Raw genomic sequence first — 26,784 nt, 5'->3', positions numbered from 1 at the left:
ATTAATAATATTACAGAAATTCAATCAATGAGAAGATGTGTGTGTGTGTGTGTGTGTGTGTGTGTGTGTGTGTGTGTGTGTGTGAATTGAATTATACAAAAAATGAGAAATCTTAAAACTGTTAAATGAACCAGTTGTGTAGTTTTTGCTAAGAGAAAAGATATACAGCTAAATCAGAAAAAGAATCTTAGTCCTCACAACTAAACTCGACCAAAATATTCCGCTGAATACTCAAAATGACAGTTTTTGGGGCAGTTTATTTACTATTATTCAGAAAAGTTTAGAATTTACAAACTCACAGATGTACAAAAGCAAGATTTTTTTAATTTGTAATGAGGCTTTTGTGACATTTAAAAATATGAAATCAAAATTTTTCTAAAATTTTTAATTCACAAATGTGGCAACAAGAAAATGGATTTGCTTATTATGAATAGCTTCATGATTAAACAATTACTAAAAAATCTAAATCTATCCACAATTTTTTACTCCTCCAGAATCTTTCCTTTGTGTGTCAAAGACGAATTATTTTATTTGAATATTTTCATATTGTTATAGAGAATTTAAATCTTTTACCAATTCAAGTCTTCAAATAAAACAAAATTCTTAAGACTTGATAGAATAAATCTAGATTTAGAATGTTGTGAAAATGATCAGTGGGATTATTTCATGTCAGCCATTTCTTTGATATAAATTTGATTAAAATAGTCTATGATGATTCATAACAATACGAAAATCCGTTTCTTATGAAATTAATTTCGACATTATTTTACAAATTTCAAATGTTCCTCTTATTTGATAATAATGATATAATCATTATATGTATGGATCATGTATATAAAATTGTTTGAAAAATAAAATTTTATTATACGATGAATAAATATGAAATATAAAAAGTGTAAAATAACCATAAACTTGTCAGAACTTATTGAGACTCTAATAATATTGAAAGTTTTTCGTGGGCATAATGAATCTTTTCGTATAATCCTACTGGACAACCATGCTTTTGTATTGATTCGAACTTAAATGTTCGGAATGATCTATCTTCGTCTATATAAGTTATTGCAGCCATCAAGGGACACATTATTATTTTTGTATGATCTCCAAAATTCATCTAAAATATAGATATTTGTATTAGCGAACATTTTAAACAATGAAATATATTACATTAACATCAATATTAGACAAACTTCATAAAATGTTTGTACAAATTAATTAGGCATTTATATCATATAGACATTAATTCACGCGGAACATCGAACCTATTTATCAGTAAAGAACTCATTTAGTATTAAAAGAAACTAAATATTAGTATTAAAAAAAAAGAATGGGAAATTTTTGTCTTGAAATAATTTTTCTCAAGTACTTTTTCATTTTTGAACCAGATAACAGTAAACTGTCGGCTACCGATATTAGAAATTTACCCTACAAATTCAATGATTTACGCATTTTCATTACTCAGTATTAGTGTATAGAAAAGAAATTGTCAAGTATGTATAAATTCTGACTAAGTATTAGCTGAGCTACTTTTGTTACCAGAAATAGACCAATTTATATCTGTCAACTATTTTAAGTGTGGATAAGGCTTAAAAGCAAATTGGCAAATTGTAAAGTAACATCATCTATATAAATTGACTTTGAAAAGATTATAACAAGTAACATTTTTTAAAATATTTATAATCATTAGTTTCACAACTAAATTAAAAAATCTAACTTCAATATCACAGAGTATATAATCATTTTATTTTAGATGATTCTGTGCTTTATTTGTATGATTATATTGGAAACAATATCAATATGATTATATTTGTTTTGAAAGAATAGACAAATAGAAAACCTATCTAAATAGCTAAATATGAAGTGAAACCCAACATGGTCCCACAAAACACTACCAAATAAACAACTGTTTTGAAAAATAGTAAGATGTACCTGTCAGCTACCAATTTCATTATTTATGGTACTATAATTACGTGTCAGCCGAGAAGTACCTGCTCAAATCATAATGGATTTTCTTTCAAACAATATTGTGTTTAAATAGTTGCATTTGTCATAAAGTTCGTTAGGTGGTTGGAATACGAAAATACATCTTTAATATCAGGCAGCCTGAACTCAATTTTCGTGTTTAACAAAACACAACATTTATCTTTAGTTATTCAACTAAATATAGGAACACTAACCAGCAATCTTAGATGTTGAGGTTGAAAATTTCAGAACCATTTTCTAGGTTATTATATGCTGCTAATGAAGAACTAGAATTTTGAAAAATCAAATCTAGATTGCCAAACACAATAAGCGTGTCTACATTTGAAAAAGTGATGCATAAATTTTCGGAAAGTAGTTAATTTGACATATCTGTTTATAATTAACACCATGTATAAAGGTTGCTTCTCAAGTTTTGAGATAGACAAATAGAAACACATCTTTATAATTTGATATGGCTTTATTATTTTTCAATATATTATCCATTAAGATCAATACCCTTTTGCATGCGTTTGAACTAATTGTCAAAATACTTTTTTCATTCCGATTGAGGTACCTCCAAAACATGTGATTTGAACAAATCAACCGTTGGATTTGACTCGTCTTGAAAGACCTATACTGTTGATTGTTTGATTTCAGGTTCACATGCATAGATCCATGATTCTTCGCCTGTCAAGATCTTATAGACGTCTTTTGAAACACAGGCTTTTTTTGAGCGATTGTCAAATTATGCGGTATCCAACGTGAACAAATCTTTTTAACAGCCAAATGTTCATTCAATATTGAATGTATGTGATTGGAACTAATGCCCAACTATGCCTCAATCTCACAGTAAGTCATATGACGACAGTACAATATCAGTTCATGCATGGCATCGATCTTTTCTAACAACAGCCGAATTTGAAGAACCAGCGAGAGAGATAGTGAAAAGTCGAAGCAAATTGATCGGCACTCTGCTGTTGGTTTAATCCACGTCGAAAATCATCGCATGAAAATGTTCGCGATTTACTTCCATTTTTTGACAAAGATGAATGTTTCAAATATCTGTAAACAACTGAAATAGCACGTTCTGAGTACGTTCACAATTAAAAATGTCAAAAGTTTAAGATAGGAATGTCATATTTGAAAAAGTCACTTCAGTGTTGCCATATCTACAAACTTGAGTACAAACCTTCATATGATTAATTTAGTTGAAGTATTTCAAATAATTTCCATTTTCTAGTAACGCAATCGCCTTCAGACATAAAAATCGCAAAAAACAAAAGTTGGATATAGTAGAATACATCCAAAAACTTTTAAAAAAATACAAACCTGCACAGTGCCATTGTTTAATTGCATAAGAACACCAGATGTCGATCTACACCATTGATGCAAGTGTGGTGTTCGAGACATAGAATCAGTATCTTTTACTACAGACGCGCCAGTTTTCAGGAGGTGTTCTCTCATATACCTACTAAAGTAAGACAGAAGTTTCATTTTCTTCTCGTGTTGTTTTGGATAATTATCGACAGTCATGTACGATTCGTCTCCATTTTTATCCACATAGTGCACATTTCTGTAAAATAAACTTGCGTGCTAACAAACCAATCACAAATAGACAAATCAAATGTCATAATAAAAACAAAGCATTAACATAAAAAATGCTTACATTCCGTTGGGTAACATAATAAGTTTTGTTGTATCATTGAACATAACTCCTACACCTTCATCAGATAATTGATAGCCAAAACCATATTTATCGGAATAATCCACCCATTTAGACACCCAAATCATCGGTTGGGCAGAAGGATCAGACATTTCATCTGAGAAAACTTGATGCCTGGCTGGCTTTGATTTTATTACCTTAAATATAAAAAAATATTAAAAAATGTTGCCAGACAATTTATAAAAATTGTTATATTAAATTTTTTGAAAGGTGACTTGAATTTTAATAACACCTTACCCCATGTATCATAGATTTTAGAACCAGGAAATTTTCTTTTGCATCAAATGTTGAATAAGTTTTTGTAACAGGTGCTGTAGGTAGCAAACCTGCTGTAATTGAATTATGTTTCTTTTGAGGAGATATGACCATGGCTTCCCCTAAACATAAGAAATGTATCGGTAAACTCGAGCAATAATTTATCCAATCTTAAATCTCAACTTTATTTCAAGCAGATTTATTGGAAAGACAAAATTAAGAAGGAAAAGTAACCTAAAGTTTTTTCATCATAAGTTTCGCCAAATATTTTATTAGAAATTTCTACTCTTGATGTAATGGGTCAATAACAATAAATTTCTCAAACACAAGGGTAAGATAATCAAACAAACAGTAATGTTATTAAACATATAATTTTGATTGAGTGAAATAATATAATTCTTAGTTGAAACTTAAATCAACCTGAATTGTATTATACCTATGTACATACCATTATTAATTTCTGTAAGTGGTCTTCTAGAAGTTACGTCAAACTTCTCAAATCTAGGAGCCATAGTTAATGCGCTAACGGGAAGACTTGGTGGGCAATATCCATTAACTATAAATTCATGACTTGATAATTCTTCTACTTTTGGACGACTTTTGGGGTCTGATTGCAACATCATCATAATCATGTGTTGAGATGATACAGATATATTCGAAGTTATTCTAAAAAATACGTAAGAAATAATTACAATGAATATGTTACTGAAAACTTCTACTTCCATTGAGGAGAAGTAAGCAAAAATTTATTAAATCCTACTTTTTGATACAACACAAAAAGAGAGAGAGAAATTCTTTATTGTCAAAAAATTGTTCACAATTTGTAGACAAAAGTTTGTAAAAAACTAAGAAACAATCATACAATAACTAAATAAACACACAAATAAAATATAAATAGAAACTATACACAAGAAAACTACAATGAATAACGAAATTACCTATTAAAATGTACATGTCAAAATTTTCTTATGTAATAAACATTATGTATTTATTGTCAAAATTGAACCAGATAATAAAACTAAGTGTACGGAAATCATAAAATAAGAAATAAGCATTGATTTGTATGAAAAATCAATTAAAAAATTTAAACCAGTGCATAGCATGTTCCACTTCGATTATTAATAGTATTAGAATAAAAGTTGTTTATCAGGTAGTAGACACTTTCCAGTAAATATGCCTTCAAATTATTGTGAACTGCGAGAAAAGGTTTATATAGATTTGATTTCAATTGGCAAATGACTGTGCATTTTTTTGCGTTGTAAAGTATTGAGTCCTTAACTAATTCTGAATGGAGTGGGTAGATAAAGGTCGTGCTCGCGTTCCTAAGTAGATAGCTGTGCAATGATCTTTCTAAAATTGGAGAAGCGTGCTTACGGATCCAAATATGAATGATAAATATTGTGAATCCTTTAAAGAAGTTACATCAGTGAGGCCTGCTGTTTAGTCTGTCTATATATTCAACAGTTCTCTTTTGTACATTGAAGATTCGATCATCGTGAGTTGCACCACACGTACCCCAAAAGGAAAGGAAATATGAGAGATGCGACTCAATAAGTGCATAATAAATTGTTAAACGTGGTGGATAAGTTTAGTTCTTTGGAAACTGATCTTAGCGCAAAACAGATAGAACTTTTTTTTTTTAGATAAAGCGGTAATATGTAATTCCCATTTCAAAGAATTGTCTACAAGAAGCCCTAAGAATTTTACAGATTCAACGATTCAATGGTGATGTTATTTAGTACAAATGGCTGCAATGTATTTTTATATGATAAAACTTTAGTTTTATAAACGTTGAAGTGCAGAAGATTAGAATCGCATTATGATTTAAGGGTGATTAGATATGGTCCTATGAAGTGCCATGAGATCAGGGTTGCTCCAAGAAAATCTAGTATCGTCTGCAAGAAGACAAATTTTACTACTGATGTCTAGATAGGCAATATCGTTGATAATAAAAAAACAAAATAGGCCTAGTTCTGAGCCTCGAGGCACTCCACATTCTATTGGCTTACAAGAAGACATCGTTGTATTAACCCTTACAAGCTGACGTCTGTTAGTAAGGTATTGTTGGAAATAGTAACAAAAGTTCACGAGCCGTGTGGCGACATCTATGTTCATTTATTGTAACCTAATGAATGTATCGCCTTTCTTTGTTTTCTTTCCTTTTTAGTAGTAGTTAATAAACACATTCAATAGCGTCAACACGTTGTTTGTTTTTCAGTACCTTTTACAATAGGTTATGGGCCTAGATCGTTTCCAACGCGAAGTTTCGGGTATTCAGTAGTTCGGGAAGTTTTTTATTTTCGTGTCGGGGGCGCTAGTGTTTCGCGGAAAAGCAAGATGGCCGTCAACTATTTGACGAGTGTGCCGAGGCTTTTAGGTCGCGAAAACTATGACGAATGGCTATTCGCAGTTGAGAATGTGTTTGTGCTCGAAGGCTTAAGCAAATGCCTTGACGGTAAGGAAACTGATACAACCACCATTGCCAAAGCAAAAGCTAAGTTAGTTTTAACCATAGACCCAAGTTTATTTCCTCATGTAAAGGATGCAAAAACTGCCCAAGAAGTATGGACAAATCTCAAAAAGTTGTACGATGACAGTGGTTTCATGCGAAAAATTGAACTTCTGCGTTTGCTGATTCCTGCGAGACTTGAAAATCACGACAGTATGCAGTCTTATATAAACCAGATTGTCGAAACGTCTCAAAAATTACGTCGTACCGGATTTAGCATAGATGAAGAGTGAGTGGGGTTGCTGCTATTGGCAGGTCTTGAAAAATACGCCCCTATGATTATGGCTGTGGAGCACTCCGGAATCTCTATCACTACAGATTCCACCAAAACTAAACTGCTTGACATGCAAATACTACAATAATGGTAACAACGGTGCGTTTGCGGCGAACAGGAATTTCAAACCAGCTGGTTCTGTCAGAGATAGCCATGTTGGAATGTCAAATAGAGAACGTCAATCGAGTACAGCAACAGCTGATTCTAGTGACAACAAAAGGGATTTCGGTAACATTGTATGTTTCAAATGCAAAAAAAATGGACATTTTATGTCAAAATGCCCCAATACTAATAGATCTGAAGGTGGATTCAGTGCATCTAAACAATGGCTACACAGTCAGTCAGCCAGACAGTCACAGAGCACACAAAATATTGTTAAAAAGACTCCAATATGTCCCAGGTTAGACCACAAATTTGTTATCTTGGCGTCAATAAATTAGAAACGGAAACAAGGTATGTTTTCATAATAACGAATATCATATTTTCAATCAAGATGATGTTTTAGTGGCAACAGCTAGTCTGAACAACAATGTTTATAAACTGGATGTTTGTAAAGACACATCAGTATGTTTTCAGGCAGCGAGCACTAACGTTTGGCATCAACGTTTGGGCCACATAAATGAAAATTACCTGAACAAGCCAAGATGGTAGATGTTTTATATGTAATGATCATGCCAGAATAGAAAATTGTGAAATATGCTGCAAATGTAAGCAAGCCCGTTTGCCTTTTCCAAAGGAAGGTAGTCGAGCACAGAAAGTACTGGAAGTAATCCATAGTGATATCTGCGGTCCCATAGAAACAACATCCATAAGTGGAGCCAAATATTTCTTGACATTTATAGACGATTACAGCAGAACGTGCTCTATCTACTTCCTCAAAACAGCAAGATGCTTAAATTTTGCAACAGTGATTTTGATAGATATTTAAAAAATGCTGGAATCATACACCAGACATCAAATAGCCATACGCCTCAGTAGAATGGAATGGCTGAGCGTTTCAATCGCACAATTGTTGAAAAAGCAAAATGTCTGCTATTTGATGAAGGTCTGAGCAAATGTTTATGGGCTGAAGCTTGTAATACAGCCTGTTATCTTAAAAATCGCTCAGCATGTTCAAAACTCCCAAAAACTCCATATGAAATGTGGACAGGTATCAAACCCAAAGTCAATCACCTTCAGATTTATGGCAGTGTGGCTATGGTTCATGTTCCTAAGGTCAATAGGAACAAGTGGGATCAGAAATCAATCAGACATATTCTTGTTGGCTACGATGAAACAACAAAGGGATATAGATGCTTTAACCCCGCAACAAGAAAGGTGATAGTCAATCGTGACGTGACTATTATGGAGAAACAGCATACACAATTACCTGTCAAGGAGTGCCACAGATTTCAAGAAGTCCCGAGTGAGAATTCCAGTTCAGTGGGAGACAGTGACAACCACAGCTCTGACAATGGCAGTGACTATGTTCTGGCTGAGCCTTCCAATGAGTCAACTGTACTCAAAGAGAACTGAAGAAGAAAGTCTTTGATGAATACATAACATATTTCAATGGTGCTACTACAAGTGATAAAGCACAGGATAGCGTAGATGTTCGGAGGAACATAGAGGAAGCACATTCAAGGCCTGATAAGCATGAATGGGAGCAGGCCAAGTTAGAAGAGATTAATTCATTCAATGAGAATGATACATGGGAGCTCGTCGATCCACCAGAAACGGGGACAGTTGTGAAGTGTAAGTGGGTGTACAAAGTGAAAAGTGACAGTGACAATAAAAATAGGTATAGGGCTCGACTGGTAGCAAAAGGGTACACACAAAAAGAGGGTGTTGATTATGTCTAAACCTTTGTTCCAGTAGTGAGACACTCAACTTTTAGACTGTTAATAGCACTAGCCGTTAAGTTAGATTTAGAAATACTACATTTAGATGTTAAGACAGCTTTTTTAAATGGGGTTTTGAATGAAACTGTATTCGTGCAACAACCAGAGGGTTTTGTTTCAAAAAATAATGAAAATAAAGAATACTTGTTAAAAAAGGCTGTGTATGGATTAAAGCAATCTAGCCGTGCATGGAATGAAAAAGTTGATGAGGTTTTGTCAAATGTTGGATATAAAAAATCAAAATTTGAACCGTGCTTGTATATAAAAAACAATGAAGGGAATCAACTTACAATAGTTGCACTATATGTGGATGATTTTTTTGTTTTTTCTGCTGATTCCAATGAAATAAGTTTTCTTGGGGGTCATTTAAATAATCATTTTAACATAAAAAATCTTGGAGAGGCTAAACAATGTTTAGAAGTTAGAATTAACCGAGATTATGTAGAAAATGATGTAATTTTAGACCAGGAACTTCATATAAGAGACTTATTAAAACGTTTTGGAATGTTAGAAAGTAAGGCAGTTAGTACTCCTCTTGATAATAGTGTCAACTTGAGTAATGTTGAGGGTGAGACTTGTGATCCGAAGATTCCTTACCAGGAACTTATCGGAAGCTTAATGTACTTAGCTGTAATGACTCGCCCTGACATATCTCATGCTGTTAGTCTATTAAGTCAACAGGAGCGGATCTACTTAAACGCTTTTTGGACTACAGGCCAGGGCCTCGCGAATACAGAAGGCCCCCAACTGAACTGAAATCAATAGACGATATTGTCAATAATAAAAATTATCTAGAATTTAAAAACAAATCCTATCATAAGGTTGGCAACACTACGATCAATCAACCCATGTGCGCATCCATCAAATGGAACGGGGAATTCCCTGTCGCTTGTTTTCGGTCGGTGTATTCCGTGTATTGTCTATTACTGGGGACTTCCCTCCACTTATCGCCCGACGCAATTTTGTTATTTTTCCGCACTTCTGCTATCGTCGACTATATTAACGAATTGACTTTGTTATTGTTAGAAATGTGTTTAGTTTACTAAGTGATAGATAACTTAAAAGTTATAAGGACCGGACCTTTCTTTTAATTTACTAAAATTGAAAGTATTCAGCATAACTAGACCTCCTATCGAATAGATAGAGGAGTACGTCAAAGTTGTATATTGTCGCCGCTCCTGTTTAATATATACTCTGAAGCCATCTTTCGAGAGTCACTTGAAGATAGAGACATTGGGATCAAAGTCAATGGAATCTGGGTCAACAACATACGTTACGCCGATGACACAGTACTGATTACATATAATATAGATGACCTACAACAACTAATTAATATAGTAGGCGGACATAGCCAAAACATGGGATTAAACATCAACATCAAAAAAACTAAATTCATGATTATCACTAGGGAAGCGAATACGTTTAGAAAATCTAGAGTAACATAATGGAAAACCTATAGAACGGGTAGAAAAATTTAAATATCTAGGAACATGGCTCTATGAAGAATGGTCGTCGGACGGTGAAATAAAATACCGAATTGAACAAGCTCGAAGTACATTCATAATATTTAAAAATGTATTTACATGTACCGACTTTGATTTTGATCTTAGACTGAGACTTGTGCGGTGCTACGTTTGGTCAGTGCTTCTTTACGGGATGGAGGGTTGGACCCTTAAGGTGAAAAACATCAATAAATTAGAGGCATTCGAAATATGGGTATATCGTAGAATCCTGAAGATACCATGGACTGCCAAAGTGAGGAATGAGGATATTTTCAGGCGTATCAATAAAGACCGTGAACTCTTTAACATCGTGAAGAAACGAAAGATTGCATATCTTGGCCATATAATGCGAGGCCATAAATATCAATTCCTTCAGCTGATAGTCGAGGGCAAGTTTGAAGGTAAGAGAGGAATGGGACGGAAGAGGATGTCATGGTTACGGAACGTGAGGCAGTGGACGGGTATACAAGATATTCAGACATTGATCCATAGCGCTAGAGATAGAGAAGCCATGAAGAATTTGGTCGCGAACATCCATTAATGGATAAGCATTAAAAGAAGAAGACCTCCTGCTTTTAATAGGCAGTAGGTAAGTAAAAAGAATTATAAAACATGACTTTTTTATTTTTATTTCAGTTTTCAAAACTAAATGATTTTTAATTATAATTTATGAATTGCTGCATTCATTACAAAGTAGGTATTAAAATTAGAAGTTCTATTTAGTTCTTTGTTTATTTTCAGAAAAATATCTTATTTTACAATATTTCTGCTAGAAAATATTAAAGTGGAGCTGAAAAAAGAAAATTACAGTTTGGTCGAGAAAGAGAAAAAAATAAATGCGCAAAAATTGAAATTTTTTCTAAATCAGAACATATAAACGCGAATGAAATAGCTATAAATCAATTAAAAAACGTAAAGGAAGGTATTTTATGCGAAGAGAATCTAACCAAAGTAAGCAAAAAATCGCAAAACCAGAAAAAAAATACCAACGATGAAAATGTGCAATATCTTGACTTTCAGTAATCCTCTGGTTCCTCTGAAAATGAAATTGGTGTTCAGCAAAAGGAAGGTAATACCGATACCGAGGTGGAAAGAAATTTAGAAAATATTAAGTTTGAGTTTGAGAATATGTTGACGTGGGCTTGTGGCCGGATTTGCTAAATAATGATTTTATTAATTTCGTCCTTTCACATGAAATGACTGACTTCAAAATAAAGATCCGAAGAATATATATTCAGCTTCAATGAAGAGATATAAAGAACAAAACAGATCTTTTTCAAATAGGTATTTCACTCGAAAAATGAAAAATGGCCAATTACTGGAAAGATCTTGGTTATGTTATTCAAAAAGGGTTGGTACTGTTTTTTGTTTGACTTGCAAAGTTTTTTCTAAAACTCCTTCTCAATATACAACCGGATTTTCTGATTGGAAGCACATAGGATTTTGTTTAGAAAGTCACGAAAATTCTAATGAACGTAAGAATTCAATGTTAGTGTGGTTGACACGAAAAGAAAATAAGTCTGTTTTAGACAAGCAGCTTCAGTAGCAATTAAATAAAGAAACAGAATATTATCACAATGTCCTAAAACGGTTTATTGAGGTGCTAAAATTTTTTAGTATAAGAGGCTTAGCACTTAGAGGTTCCGAGGAAGTATTTGGTTCTCCACATAATGGTAATTTTATGGGTGCTTTAGAGCTATTGGCAGAGTTCGACCCATTCATACGTGAACACATTGAACAACGAGAGCTGCGACCAAACCCTGTAATATATTTATCAAAAACAGTATATGAGAAAATAATTGAGATTATGGGTAAACAGATAATTAAACAAATTATAACTGAAATGAATAACGATACTGTTTTGGGAAAAAGTGTATGAAAGATGTGTATCTTTCATTAAAATTAGTAGTCATACTGGCTTATATTTATTTAATATTCTACAAGTCTTTTTGGAAACAAATGGACTACTACTGGATAATTGCAGGGGACAGTCATATGACAACGCTGCTAATATGGCCAGAATCTACAATGGTGTACAAGAGCTACTAAAAGAAAAAAATAAATCCGTGGATTACTTGCCATGTGCTGCTCATTCCCTTAACCTAGTTGGTCAAGAATCCGTGAAGGTTGCAAGCGAAATTGTAAATTTTTTTGGAATAGTGTCAGAGTTATATGACTTGGGACTGTTTGACTGTAATTTATTCTTCAAATCCAATAGGTTTATCAAGCTGAGCTTTGACCAAAACAATGCATACTGGCAGACCAGAATGGTACACATTCTGTCTGTGTATGCACAATTCTCCATAACTTGAATTTAATGAAAATATCAAATTAGGAGCTTTGACAAATAGAAAACTAAATACTTATACTAGTTGTTTGTCAAAAATTATGTTTAATCCACTAAACATTAATTGTCATACAAGTGAATATACAGAATGAGGATTTTATAATTATTTTCTGTCACAAACTAACCATTTTAAAAAATCCTGATTTTATTGCAAAGGAGCAGTCATCATCCAATAAAGACATAAAAGAGAATATTGAAGTATCTTAGTTTGTAGTAAACCTACATTTCTCTGAAAACTATAATATTGTCATTGAGTACGAAGCTCAAAATTTCCACCCATTTGTGATTCATCACAGAGAAAATAAACTAAAGCATTCAAGTTTTGTTGTAATTTCAACATATTTTGACCATAGCACCATTTTCGTTTATACATTCCAAAAAAAAAGATGTTATAATGAGCAAAACTTTGGTGTAGAGGCAGAATGGAATTTTTTGGCTACTGCCCATGGAAAAAGACCCTGTGATGGAGTTGGGAGCACAGTAAAAAGACTTGCTGTAAAAGCAAGCCTACAACGTCCATGTAACGAGAAAATTTTAACACCTATCCAACTTTATGAATGGGTAGTTTAAAATTCATCTGGCACTCAAGATGGAGTACGTTGGGTCTGAGATATTTTTAAATAACAATTTCAGTCAAGCAGTAACTATTAAGGGAACAGCAATATCAGGCTTATATGTCTGCAAATTCAATAGTATCAAAGATATGTGTAAAAATATTCTCTAAAGATACTACAGACTATCTCAAGATGTCCTAAAACCAAAATATATGACCAAAGTGGTGGCTGACATGTGTTGGATAAGAATGAAGATGAAGATAAGCTAAAAGAAACTTTTCTGTATCCTGCTGATCCTGATCATCATTTTCATATCCAAGAAAACTGAACATATTGTGGATACCACTGAGAGATATACTTTGTACAGTTGATCCCACCTCTTCAGGAAGGAGTTATGTAATATCTGAAAAAGTTCTAAAACTTCCCAAATCATAAAGTTCTGAATTACTTTTGCATAAGATGTATTGTTAAAAATTTTTATTGTAATTTCTATATTAATGTAAGATAGTAAATAAATCGGTATTAGGTAGGTTGACTAATAGTTTCATAAAACCTTCTTTTTGATTAATTTAATTATTATTTAATTATGAGCCCATCAGCCGCCCGCCATGAAATTTTGAGAATCACCTGATAAAAGTATAAACTATTTTTTAGAAATTTCTTGAAAATTTTCAAAAATGAACTTTTTGACAAATTCGAAAACGAAATTTTGCATTTGACTTTTAAAGAAACACTTTTTATAACGAAGTATTTTATTTTACATATCAAAAGAAAATCCATTTAAAACTGGTGATTTCAAAATATGTCGGTTACATAGCCATAGTTCTGAAAGTGTTCAAGATATTTGAAAATAAATGGGATTAGTTATTTGAACTTTGAATAGCCAATTGCCAATTGCCCTGTCAGATAAATTTTAGAATAATACAATCATACAATAAAATACTGTTTTTCCTCTGTGAAGGAGTCCTTGTCAAGTTTTTCTTGTTACACTTATTACATATATATATATATATATATATATATATATATATATATATATATATATATATATATATATATACATATATATACATATATATACATATATATACATATATATATATATATATATATATATATATATATATATAACATCAAATTTGCATTTATAATGAGTACATTTAGTCACTAATGAAAAAATGATAGACTTTACTCACCTATATTCACACTTCTTTATTCTATCGTATGTCTCCTTCAAGCTGGTAGTTTCAAATGGAGGCTTTCCAATAAGCAGTGTATACATAATGCAGCCTATTGACCAAATATCTACTTCGAAGGAATGTCCCTTTTTTGTTAATATTTCTGGAGCTATGTAATTAGGAGTGCCACACAAAGTTTTTTTTCTTTCCCCCTCAAATTCAATTTTTGCAGCCAGCCCAAAATCACCTATTTTCACTATTAAGTCATCATTTAAAAATAAATTGCCTAATTTTAAATCCCGATGAATGATTCGATTTTGATGCAAGTATTGGACACCAGATAAAATTTGTTTCATATAAAATCTAGTTTCCGGTTCAGTTAAAGCCTTTCTACGTTTGTGGAGTTCCATCATGGACTAGAAATACATAAAATATATTTACAGTATTGAAAAAAATTTTTTGTCGAATATAGAAATGTCAAACCTTTAACTAACTCAATTCCAATTTACAAATAAGTTTCATTAGAATATCACAATAAATGTGGAGAGACCCAAAAGAAAAACAATTATTAGTGTTAAACCTGATGATCTATTAGTATTTTCAAAATAGTTTCTATCATTTTTTGAGAGCAAAAAACATGACATACATTCGTCTGTAAATAATAGGTTTTTAAATAATTTTTGATTTTGGATAAAAGCATCACAATATTCCATTCATTTTATATTGTCTTTGGAAAATAGTTCCCAGATTCTTCATATTTTAAAGTATTGTTAACAAATTTTTCATCTTTAGTATAAATTTTTTGAATAAGAGTACAAAAGTTACACTGGTAGATATAGATATATTGGTTAAAGATTTCACATGTTTAAAAATTTGTTCCAATACTCTATAATTTTATACATAATATTAAACTTGACATAAATATCAAGAAGTTGTTCCATACTATAAAATATTGAGTTTATCTATTAATAGCGAGCAAGCATGTAAGAATTAAGGACAACACAGATCAGCTTAAGTGTTGTTATGAAAACCTAGTGACAATAAAAATACTTAATCTGATACAATCACATAATATACATATAAAAAAAATTAAATCAATTATACAAAATATGTATTGATGATTTAACAAATATTCAGAAAAATTGTGGAAATAAAATTGTAATGAATTGAAAAACAGTTCTGATTGACAAATACAAAACTTTGAACCAATTAACCAATATTAATAATTGATGTTACTGTTTGATAACTTTTCTCTTATAGTTGCCACACACATTACGATTTACAGTCTCCTAGAAATAGACCTCTGCAGCTGATCGACACGAGATCAAAAATCAATATTTTTGAGCAATACCGTTCAGATCTCCTAAATACACCAGAACGTCCCCATACACGTTATACAGGTTACCTCTTCGGTAGATTGTTGATCTTCCAACACAATATATTTTTTATAAGTATTTTAAATTATAGAAATACAACTAATTACATTTTTATTGATAAACTTACCTTCTTTCTGCATAATTCTAGAATGATATAAATGTTGTGGTTATCATCAAAAAAATTATGAAACCCAACAACATTTCTGTGGCGAAGTGATTGATGTATTTGAATTTCTTGAGTCATTTTTTCCTTCTGATTTTGTTTTGTCATAAGTAACTTTGATACTATCTTTCCAGCATAAACTTGACTGTTTAAAGTATTTGTTAATTCGTAACATTTTGCAAAACCTCCCTAGAAAAAGTGATTTAACAAATAAAATCTGTTCATATATCAAAATAAATTACAATTTGCAACAAAATTTTGATTGATCCCCAAAAGCATTTTTTTAAATTTGTAGAATCCAAAAAATTACAAAAGTCCATGAAGCAATGAACTACCACTTTTAGTACCTAATCCACCAAACTCCATTTAAATCGCCACTCAGATGATTTAATACATAATTATAAATGAACTAGAATAACTAGATGATATCTATCTATCTAGCTATGTTTATTTTGTTATTAGAATTATGTTGACTATGCTTGTAAATACAACTTCCACTGAAAGAAGTTTTCCCACATTAAAAATTATTAAAAACTTAAGAAACAATGTAAAGCACTGACTATCTGGTGTAATCCTTATTAGATTACTTTGATGAAGCAAAAAGCCAAAGAACATTACTTGTGTAAAAAATTAAATCACTCAAGTTATAAACTAAAATCTATTTTCCAATCTATATGCTTTTTAATAATCCCCACCACTCTTTTATATGTTATCAAGAGTAGGCATGTCATATCAAAACATGTTCAGTAAGATAAATTTATTAGGTAGATCTTGGGAATGAAAGAAAAGGGGCTTCACTGATGCGACTTCACCCACATCTATATTAGTCCACACTATGCCACTGTTGACAAATTATATCTCCAGATAATAAAATTATTATTACATATTCAGGCTTATATGCAGACCATTTAGGTCCATAGCCTTGTAATTATTTCAGCCCCTTGCTTTTCCTCTCTAGCTCTGCATGTTTTTCTCTCTAAGTTCTTCTTCCACTACTTTCCTCTACCTTTTTTTTTGGTCTACCTCTTTTTCTCTCACCCTCTGGTATCTTGTGCGCAAATCATTTCAAGAGTCTGTCTTTGTCCATTTGTTCAAAGAGACCTAGCTGTTGTAACCATTTGGCCTTATAAACTTGCTGATTGGTGACTCATTGAAAAGTGTATAAATTTCATGGTTTGATCTTCTCTCTCATCCTAATTCTATTTGCTTTTCTCCAAAAATTCTTCTTAGTATTATTCTCTCCCATATTTCCAATTTCTGATTAGTTTTATTCGTCATTATAAAGGTTTCACAGGTGTATGTCAGGTTGGGTCCCAAAAGTGTGTTGTAAATTCGAACTTTCGCAGATCTGGATATCTCTTTCAATGTTAATATTCTTCTAAGGCTGCCTGCACAACTGTTAATTTTGGCAATTCTTAGTTCAATTTCCTTTTTTTCTTGGCATTTATTATCTAGTAGTACACCCAAATACATGAAATTTTGTCCCATCATATTTATATAATTTGAAATTATTTTTTGTCTTGCTTCCACATTTATTCCTTATTTCCATAAACTTTGTTTTAAAATTATTGTCATTATTGAAGTGTAGCCCTATCTCTTCTGCTGCTGTTATAACATGTTTTGTGGTTTCTTCAAGCTTTCTTCTGTTTCTTGCTATCAATGTCACATCATCAGCATAAGCTAAGCATTGATGAGTTTTGTTAAATATCATGCCTTTTTTTTATTATGCCTTCCAAAGCTAGATTTATTGAAATTATTATTGAATGATAAAAAGAAGAGCAAATGAATACAGGGTTGAAATAAATAGGCAATGAAAGATGAAAAATCAATTACTGTAACAGAACAAAATTGCATATTTAAAAGAAAACAATGCTACTATTATTTTAAATAAATAGTCATGAATCATTTACTGATAAAAATGGAAAAATATACAAGAACTAACAGCATATATTTCACCATATGAAAAATATATTAGACAATAAATGATATAAATCAACAATTTAAAATTAATGTTAACTTATGACTAACTTGTTGAAATATATCTACAGAAATTAAACTATATTGAATATTTTACTGCTCAGTATGTGAATAATAATCATGAAAATTAAGTAATATGAAAAAAATAGAATTTGAGAGCTTTAGATTCACTAAAATAAGCACATCATTAGCTGTTAAACTGTTTCCCCTTTTGTCAGATGACTAATGATTGTGGTTTTAAATATACTTTGTGCAATGTTTGCCAGTTGTAAATACACAAAATTTGATTGAATAAATATTGCATAGCACATTTTTATAAAAATATGGGCGTCACTGAAATGAATAATATGATTCTTCAGTCAATGAAGAGAGCTATGCTCTAGCAAAAAATTTAACTTTATTTTGATTATTAATGCATAATTTATAATCCTCAAATTAAAAAACAGGTAAATTCTTATTAAAGTTCTCAATCTTAGTCTAAATCCTCTAGAAATCATTATTTAATCATTCACATAGGGGTAATAGAATCAAAATAAACAAATATGTTTAATAGAACCAGCAAATTAGATGCAGCAGATTTCTTAAGAATATTTATTTGATTGATTTTTTGTGCATCATCCTCGAAAATCAAGGAAACCACACTGAACTATTAGAATTCGTAGTTTATAGCTTTTAGAAATTAATGAATAACCCTGTTGCTGGTTTAGTTAAGGACGACACTACTTCCAAAGTTATTAACTGAATAACTTACAAAATGTACTTTATATACAATATTTTGGCAATCGAGTGTATTGAGGTAATTATCCTGTCTGTTATTTAATATAAATATAATATTAGAACATATTATTTCAACTGCTGATAAAACTTGTTAGAAAAAACGTTACAAGAAAACGTTGTAAAAACATTTGAAAAAGAAATAAATAAAAACGTTGACTATCCTCTAATAAATAATACATGGAAGACTTCTAAATAGTTAAAATCGATTAATGGTATTAAGAATAACGCTAGCACAACATGGTACTTAAGATACAACCGAACGATTTATGAAATAATACAACATACCTTCCCATAAAACCTGCCTTTTCTATATGTCGTTTTAGTGTGTTTATCATATATTATTTCTGGGATAACTTGAGTATCATCTTCTTTAGACATGTTATTTTTTATTTATATTACTTAAAGTTTATAATATTAATATTTGTACTCCTATTCTAGATCTCAACGAAGATCTTGCAGCAAAGAACTATTTCACCTCAAATGAATAAATGACAGTTATAAAACTTTCGAATATTCGTCGTTCATTGGCCGTTCGATTCAAATTCCAATTTACTCTTACCAACCAAACCAAAAAAATATACGTTAGGGTGAACGCTCGTCAGTGTAAAAATAAGTAAAGGGGAGTGAATATCATAGATAAATAAACATTTAAATACATATTTAGCTGAGTATGATAACGAAAATAAAAAATGTCAAATTTAAAACATGAACTTTTGATTTTATTCCTTTTTCCAGCGTTGATTCTTGTTATATATATTTATTTGTATAATTTAATTTTTATAATTGTTATTGAGCAGTTATCAACGAATTACCTACTCCCACGGATTTTGCAATGAAGTTTAATACTATATGTTATTTTTATCTTGAAATTACTATAAGTACAAAAACTTCAAACCTAAGCAGCATACCACTTCCACTGTCCATGAGAATTAATAGTAGACAGCACAGAACATACACAATAAGAAGGTCGACTTTCATCTAAATTTCAGCAACCATATTTGTAATACTCCCTAATGGACAGTGGGTATGGGAATAAAACTTCCCTACGTTACGGTGCCGACAATATTAATTTTCGCTTTTGTTTGAGACACTTTATCTATACTGCGCATGCTTGAGAATGCACAAAACCAAGCTGAAACATCGGAGGATAGAGAAATTGTTGCCATTCTGTCTTCCTTAGTCGGAACATTTTCCACTTGTAGAAACTGTCCATATAAAAGTATTACATATATGTCAGCAACACAAATTTAGTTCTGCCACTTACCAATCATGACGCTAGTCTAATAAAAATGTGTTATTACTGTCAAACTGTCAATGTCAATTTTCAAGATAAATAATCATTTGTTTAAATTTCCCAAACGCTTTTCTGATGCGAGTTCTATATAGAAAAAAATTTTGTAATACAATGCTCAACATGAAATTATCGCTTGGTTGAAAATCATTTTCTGGAAAGTGATAATAAATTTGAAGTATAAAATTTTCCCATCTATTCCTACCTTCATTGTCTACTTCCATTTATGAATATCACAGTTATGCCAAACCGAGAACATTCATATGCTGTAGAAACAGGTATAGTAGACACTGATATAATCGTCGAAGAGCATCAAGTTGACAGTCCCTGTGTCCCAAAATCGGTAATTTATCTATAGAAGAGCAATTGGAGTTTTTAAGTTTATTTTCAAGCTCCATTGTTACAGAGAAAATTCGTAGTATTGACGAAGATATTGCTGATTTCGATACAAAATTTTAAATATTATATACTTTTCATAATTAAATTTTATGATTTTCCTGTGATCTTTTTTGGAATTATGTATGTACAATTTTTTGAAAATATAATTTTTTTGCGTTTTTCGTCTTAATTTCAATTGCTTTTCTTCTAAAACGCTATTTCGTCGTTATTATTATTTTGTTGGTGGTGGTATATCGAAGAAGACCCATATATAAATAAATAAATAGCCACTACACTATGGAGACCTTAATAACTTTCTTTACGCACTACTTCTTAAAATATGTTGGAATATTATATATCTTTTGTAATTTTGTTCAATTAACTGGAGTTTTGGATTATTTTTGTATTTATGTATTGCATAACAGATCTGACTACAATGAAGTTATAAAGAAATAAGTAATGAATAACTTACTAGTTAATAATATTTTAATGCTTCAAAAAGTTCTTGATTTTAGAAGAATTAATAAATTGAAATATCTAATAAATAAATCATATTAAATAGGAAGAACTTTTTTATTGGAATATACAACTATAAAAAATTTCCGTTTATGACAACAATGAATAAATATCATTACCATTAGACCATACACATAAATTTGCATTAACAATTCTACAATTTCCAGTTTCATCCACATCAAAACCATCTTTTGACTTTTTCACAAGTTCAACACACTTATAACCTTTTCGTACACATGCCAAGTCAGTCTTATTCAATTTTAAAATGGGGCAATAATCATTCATTCCATCTCCGCAGTATATTATTTTTTCATAAGAAATACCTTTATCCTTTTGTGCCTTGATAAAATCTTCCATAATTTGTCCTTTGCATAAATTTTTTGTACTTAGATTGCATGTTGTTTGCAAGTGATACATGCTTATTATAAGAACACCTGCTTCATTGAAATATGCAGGATTACTGAACACTTTATATACATATTGGCTTAAATTGTTTGCTTCTAGCCAAGCATTAATAAAATATGTGTTTGAGTCACTGATAATTATAACATCAAAGTTCAATTCTTTTAATTTTCGAATAAGTTTTCCCATTCCTTCTACTTCTTCTAAGGATACTATTACAGATTTTATTTTATCCTCTTTAATATCGTATTTATGTAATAGTTGAAAAATTTCTTGCATGAACAAAGTCCATCCATCAGACTTATGTAACTTTTTTAATTCAGGAGGGATTTTCTTGGGATCAATTAAATTTATTGCTACCACATCAGAATTATCCTGAACAATGGTATGGTCAAAGTCAAATACTGCTAATTTTTTTTCCATCTAAAACAATATCATACAGTTATTTCCCATTAACTATACTTTTATAATGAATGAGCAAAAAAATCAGTTGTTTACTAATTTTTCATAAATCATTGTATAAAAATTGCCATATAAAGTTTGGTACTATTTCATTTATTTGGGAAAAATTAATAAGACTCCGAAGAAATCCAAACTAAACAAAAACCATTAGTCATACTAATATCTTTGATTTAAATATTTTTTTTAAATTAAAAAATAAACATCTACAATAAACAAATATATTAAATTCCTGAGTAAAACAAAGTATTAAATAATTATACTCTACCTTCAATTTTGGAACGAAGGTAATTATTTGTTTATATACATAATTTATGCAGATAAAATATGGTGCTAGTGTTATTCATTTATGTGTAATTGATCTAAACGTAATTGGCAATTTACCATATGGTTACCTAATAATTTAGTCCATTGTTTTTTTCATTCATTTATTTGGTAAAATTGTTTATGTTATAATTTTTGGCTAATCACAGAACCATAGACTTTAGGTTCGTTTTAACATATATGTAATACCTAAGATTATATACTAATACTAACAACAGTCAGGATGGTTCCTGTAATGCGCATATTCAATTGATTTTTTCCACCTCACGACAATCACGTAGCATTCGCTAAATGACACACATTCCAAACCAATCAGATGCGCGCCAAATTCTAAGAGTGTATTATACAAGTGAAAATAATGTAAAAAATCCCAATTTACATTTGTTTTCAAGTTATGGAGTAATTGAAAATGTTCATCTAGCTTTCCACTTATATATGAATTTTAAAATTATCAAAGTATGCTATGTTCGAGGCTCAAAGACATTTGATAATTCTAACGTTTTTATGAACTGTCAGTGTACTGTGAACAGTAAATGAACGTTTAATTTCGAATTTATGTGATTGTTATTGTTGTAAAATATCAAACATTTATTCAAATTTAGAATATGCAAATATGGTGTTTGTTTATGGTTTCTGTAATGGAAATGTTACAGCTACTGCTGAAGAATATCGTCAACGTTTTCCACACCAAAGATATCCTAATAAACGTATTTATTGGAATTTTTAACAAATGGTGCTAAACTGGTAAGCTTCCCAGTGCTAACATATTTGAACGCGCTAATCGACAAGGTTTGGTAGAAGTAAAAAATATTCTGCATATTGTAGAAGATACAACTACGAGCTCATGGAGAATTGCCACTCAATTGGGAATTCCACAAAAAAAGGGTGATAAAGACACTCCACGAAGAAGGCTTATGTTCTTATCATGTACAGAGAGTACAGCACTTACAACCAGAGGATTAAGCTAACCGTATGGAGTTTTGTCAGTGGATAAATAATAATCATCATGTTGTGTGTTGTATCAAGTATACACTTTTACAGATGAAGCCACATTTACCCGTGATTGCATTTATAATACTCGCAACTATCATGTATGGTCGCACGAAAATCCCCACGCAACAGTCGAAAGCAATTTTCAACATCGGTTTTCTGTAAATGTGTGGTGTGGTTGACAGTTATTTAATTGGCCCTTTCATTTTGGAGAATCGCCTCACAGGAGACAATTACCTAAATTTTTTACAAAATAAATTACAAGGTCTACTAGAGGTAAATATTAGAATGCAGATGTACTATCAGCACTATGGAGCTGGACGAACATTTTCCAGGGCATTGAATTGGTCAAAGAGGTCCCATTAATTGGCCTGTAAGATCTCCAGACCTCACACCACTAGATTTTTGTTTATGGGGCTGGATGAGAAACGAAGTCTACAAAATAAAAGTGGCCACACGGGATGCACTAATTAGACGAATTGAGAATACTGCAGCCCATATTAAAGAAAGAAATTAATCAATTGGGAGAGCAACAAACGCTCTTTGTAGACAAAGCAGAAAGTGTTTAGAAGTCAATGGCGGTATTTTTGAACATTTATTGAAAGAACGTTATGATTAAGAAAATGTTTATGTGATAATTTGTTTATTTATTAATAAGCTATAACTTGAAAACAAATGAAAATTAGATAAGAACATATGAGTTTTTTTACATTATTTTCATGTGTATAATACACTCCTAAAGTTTGGTGCGATCCTCCCCACTCACCCTGTATAAGTGAAAAAATTCCAAAATCAAGAACAAAAGTTTAAATGTTCCAGCATTTTTCATTTAAATGAATAATGATAAAAATTAATTTATTCTCTATGCTACATTAATGGAAGGCTGAGAATTAATCAAAATTGTAATTCACATTAAATATTTACAATAAATTTTCATATTATTTTAAAATAATTATTTTTCCTTCCCACTTTTCCAGGCTTATGACTGACAAAAAAGAAAAAAATATTGTTAAAAAACTAATCAACACTTATTGAGTGTTGTTTTGGTACGTTTATACTATATAGATTCCAAAAAAAAATATTATACTTGACTAACTGATCCAGCAAACGTTGTTTTGCCATATAAATTATATCTAGGAAATATTTTCTCAGTTCAATAAAAACAGCTAACTTCTATAAGTGAGTAGGGATGTACTTATAATAATATTTTTTTGTTTAATAAATTTAAATTAATATTGCTATTGTTTAACTTCTTTTCAATCATTTTATAATAAGAAATGTGTAGTAATTTTGAGTGATTTTTAATGAGTAAAAAAATAAAAACATTGCAATAAAACCAAATTTTCTTAAAAATAAAACTTGCATTCTAAAAAATAATGTTCCTTTTTCTAAAATGCTAGTAGCGTGTATTTCCGCCTCAGGATGTAATTGTTGCTAACATTCTCCTGGGCATGCTTTCAATTAGGTGCTGTATCACTTCTTGAGGTTTGTTCTCCTATTCCTCTAATGCCGCTTGCTCAAGCTCATTTAAATTTTGAGGAGATGGATTTCGACGACGAATGCGGCATTTTAAAATGTTCCAGACATACTCGCTAGGATTCATATCTGGACTTTTTGATGGTCAGTCCAGGGTATGAATTCCTACTTCGTTTAGAACATCTGTCGCAATGTGTGGTCTAGCATTATCATGCATTAAACAAAAATCATCACCAATAAATGGCCCAAACGGAACTACGTGATTTTCAAGAATGTCAGTTATATATCTTGTCGCATTAAGGGCGGGTCTAGGAAGAGACACTAATTCTGTGCGGACATCAAAACAAATTCCTCCCCAAAACATAATAGACCCTCCTTGGAACGGCTCGCTAGGAATGATACAAGACTGCGCAAATCTTTCTCCTCGCCGTCTTCGAATTTGATTACGTCCATCTGGATCTCTTAGACTGATTCTTATCTCATAAGTAAATAAAACTTGTATCCAATTTTCTAAATTTCAATCTAAATGTTGTCTGGCAAATCTTAATCAGGCAACACAATACTGCCTGGTTAGCGAAGGTGCCTGGAGAGCTCTTCTGCTGTGTAGCAGCATTCTGAAGGTGTCATTTTATTGATCTATCAGAGACATTTACATTTCGGACTTGTAATAAACGGTCATCTCGACGAGTTAAAACTGAAGGACGTCCTTATCCAGGACTCCTAGAATGTGAACTGGTCTCTCGAAATCTTTGCATCCATCTGCCAATGGTTGTGTGGTGTACGCCAAACAGATTTGCCACTTCACGATAACTTTGTCCCTATCCAACTCGGCTATTCTTTCAGCTTCGTGTTCATTTAACTGCCTAACTCTATTCACTTTTTTCAACTAGTCTCGATTTTAACAAACCTTGATTAACTTAAATTACTGCTGTCCACAAGTTGGTACAACATTTAAGATACTTTAACTTTTTGTGATAAAAAAAAAACTCAAAATATTAACATTTTAGGTTTTGATATTGAAATAAAGGGTGGTGCGTTATTTATCGCCAAGAGGTTATTTCAAATTACAATTCTTAATAGCTATCTAAACATTAAAAATAATCCATATTTTTACTATTAATTATGCGAGAACATGCCACATATAGTTTCCAATAACCACTTTTGAATGAACATAATATTCAGCATCAGGCTCATACTAGAATGCTATTCGAAGAAATAAATCTGATGTAAATGCTCGAAGAACTTGTTGGTTAATTGTTGATTTCATTCACATCGTGCCTTTTGAGATTGTGATTCACGTAATTGCGCCGTCTTCACACGCAAATCTGCTTTGTTTTGTCGGATTAGTTCCCCTTATCTTCATGCCCTTATATCTTGCACGACTAAATTTAATTGTTTGTTGACTCAAATTGGCCCCTTTGCGTCTTGCTGGCATTGCTGTATATAGAACATATAAATAATTTAAGTTAAAATACTTACTGGTGAAAAACAGTGACTTAATATTCGTTTGCTTATTACTTCTCCAATAATAAAACACGTATATTTATTAAACACTTACACGTTTCTATTTTGATTAAAAACTATTTGCAAAAAATGTGTACAATGTGTAGGTAAACTATGTATAAGTAAGACAATAGTCGTTGTTGGCCGGAGCTCACAACGTTTATTTATATGAGAGTAAAAACTGTCTTAACAGTTAATAATAAATTGTGAATAAATAATTATGTGAGAGTAGTAGACAAGTGACGGGAATAACTGATCGATTGGTAGTCGATCTGTTATCGACTGGCGAGGGTAAAATATCAAATTAAATTGAGCAAAAAAAAACATAATTGAAGCAAATTGAAATTATAAACTCTGGATAAGAGTTTATTGTACTACAATAACTATTATATTCGATTTCAGTCCTTCAACCCTATTGTGAATCTGTGGATAAAATAAAAATTGTGATGGAAAAATAGGGGTTGATCATAGAAGGACGAAAAATTGAGAGTAACGTGATTTTTTTATTCTAAATCATGACAAAATAATAAATTGGTGCATGCAAACGAAATTTCATGAGAATCGGTCAAGCCGTTTTGGAGGAATTTGGTAACAAACACCGCGATACGAGAATTTTATATATTAGACTAGCTCTTACCCGCGGTTTCGCTCGCATTGAAGCCATTAAATAAGTATCAGATATCATTAGAATAGGAATAAATCAATATGATAACTATATCTTATTGCTTGACTGAGATTTTGGATTTTTAAAAATTTCTACACACAAGAAAGAAAATGAATATTGAATTTTAATAATTTAAATGCAGAGTATTAATGGCGGATATTTTTGTAAACTATAAATATGTGTAAATTCCGTGCAATAGATAGATGCGAATAGACTACATATAGTTGACCACGAGAGAAGCATGGCTTTTCTAAATGCACTCCCGCTACCTGTAATGTCTGTCCTTGTGCTTTGTTTGTAGTATCAG

The 26,784-nt window shown here is 31.3% G+C and overlaps 2 protein-coding genes across 3 annotated transcripts; both read right to left on the bottom strand.

Moving 5' to 3' along the window:
• Positions 1-843: 843 nt before the first annotated feature.
• Positions 844-19,080, bottom strand: LOC130442913 (serine/threonine-protein kinase polo). The gene is made up of 8 exons (XM_056777318.1): positions 18,760-19,080; positions 15,685-15,909; positions 14,200-14,597; positions 4,386-4,603; positions 3,920-4,059; positions 3,626-3,819; positions 3,289-3,532; positions 844-1,111 (listed from the first exon to the last, which is right to left on the bottom strand). Exons 1-8 carry the CDS (start codon positions 18,850-18,852, stop codon positions 923-925), a joined length of 1,701 nt encoding a protein of 566 aa, XP_056633296.1. The 5' UTR covers positions 18,853-19,080; the 3' UTR covers positions 844-922.
• Positions 19,081-20,702: 1,622 nt separating this feature from the next.
• Positions 20,703-22,083, bottom strand: LOC130442912 (pyridoxal phosphate phosphatase PHOSPHO2-like). Of its 2 annotated transcripts, none has more exons than XM_056777316.1 (2): positions 21,789-22,083; positions 20,703-21,484 (listed from the first exon to the last, which is right to left on the bottom strand). In XM_056777316.1, the coding sequence occupies exon 2, from the start codon at positions 21,482-21,484 to the stop codon at positions 20,750-20,752; it is 735 nt and encodes a 244-aa protein (XP_056633294.1). In that variant the 5' UTR covers positions 21,789-22,083; the 3' UTR covers positions 20,703-20,749. The 2 variants fall into 2 exon arrangements, with proteins under 2 accessions (XP_056633294.1, XP_056633295.1); XM_056777317.1 differs by having other exon boundaries at positions 21,916-22,069.
• Positions 22,084-26,784: the final 4,701 nt, after the last annotated feature.

Source organism: Diorhabda sublineata, chromosome 4 (genome assembly GCF_026230105.1).
Source record: "Diorhabda sublineata isolate icDioSubl1.1 chromosome 4, icDioSubl1.1, whole genome shotgun sequence".
Classification (NCBI taxonomy): Eukaryota; Metazoa; Arthropoda; class Insecta; order Coleoptera; family Chrysomelidae; genus Diorhabda; species Diorhabda sublineata.
Note: the sequence above shows the minus strand (reverse complement) of the source record. Positions and strands in the feature narration are given on the sequence as shown.

Coding starts and splice junctions, on each gene's coding strand:
- LOC130442913 (XM_056777318.1), bottom strand. CDS start 18,852: ATGTCTAAAGAAGATGATACTCAAGTTATCCCAGAAATAATATATGAT. Junction 14,598..15,684: donor TAGAATTATGCAGAAAGAAG/GTAAGTTTATCA, acceptor ATGTATTTCTAG/TCCATGATGGAACTCCACAA. Junction 3,820..3,919: donor TAAAATCTATGATACATGGG/GTAAGGTGTTAT, acceptor TTTATATTTAAG/GTAATAAAATCAAAGCCAGC.
- LOC130442912 (XM_056777316.1), bottom strand. CDS start 21,484: ATGGAAAAAAAATTAGCAGTATTTGACTTTGACCATACCATTGTTCAG.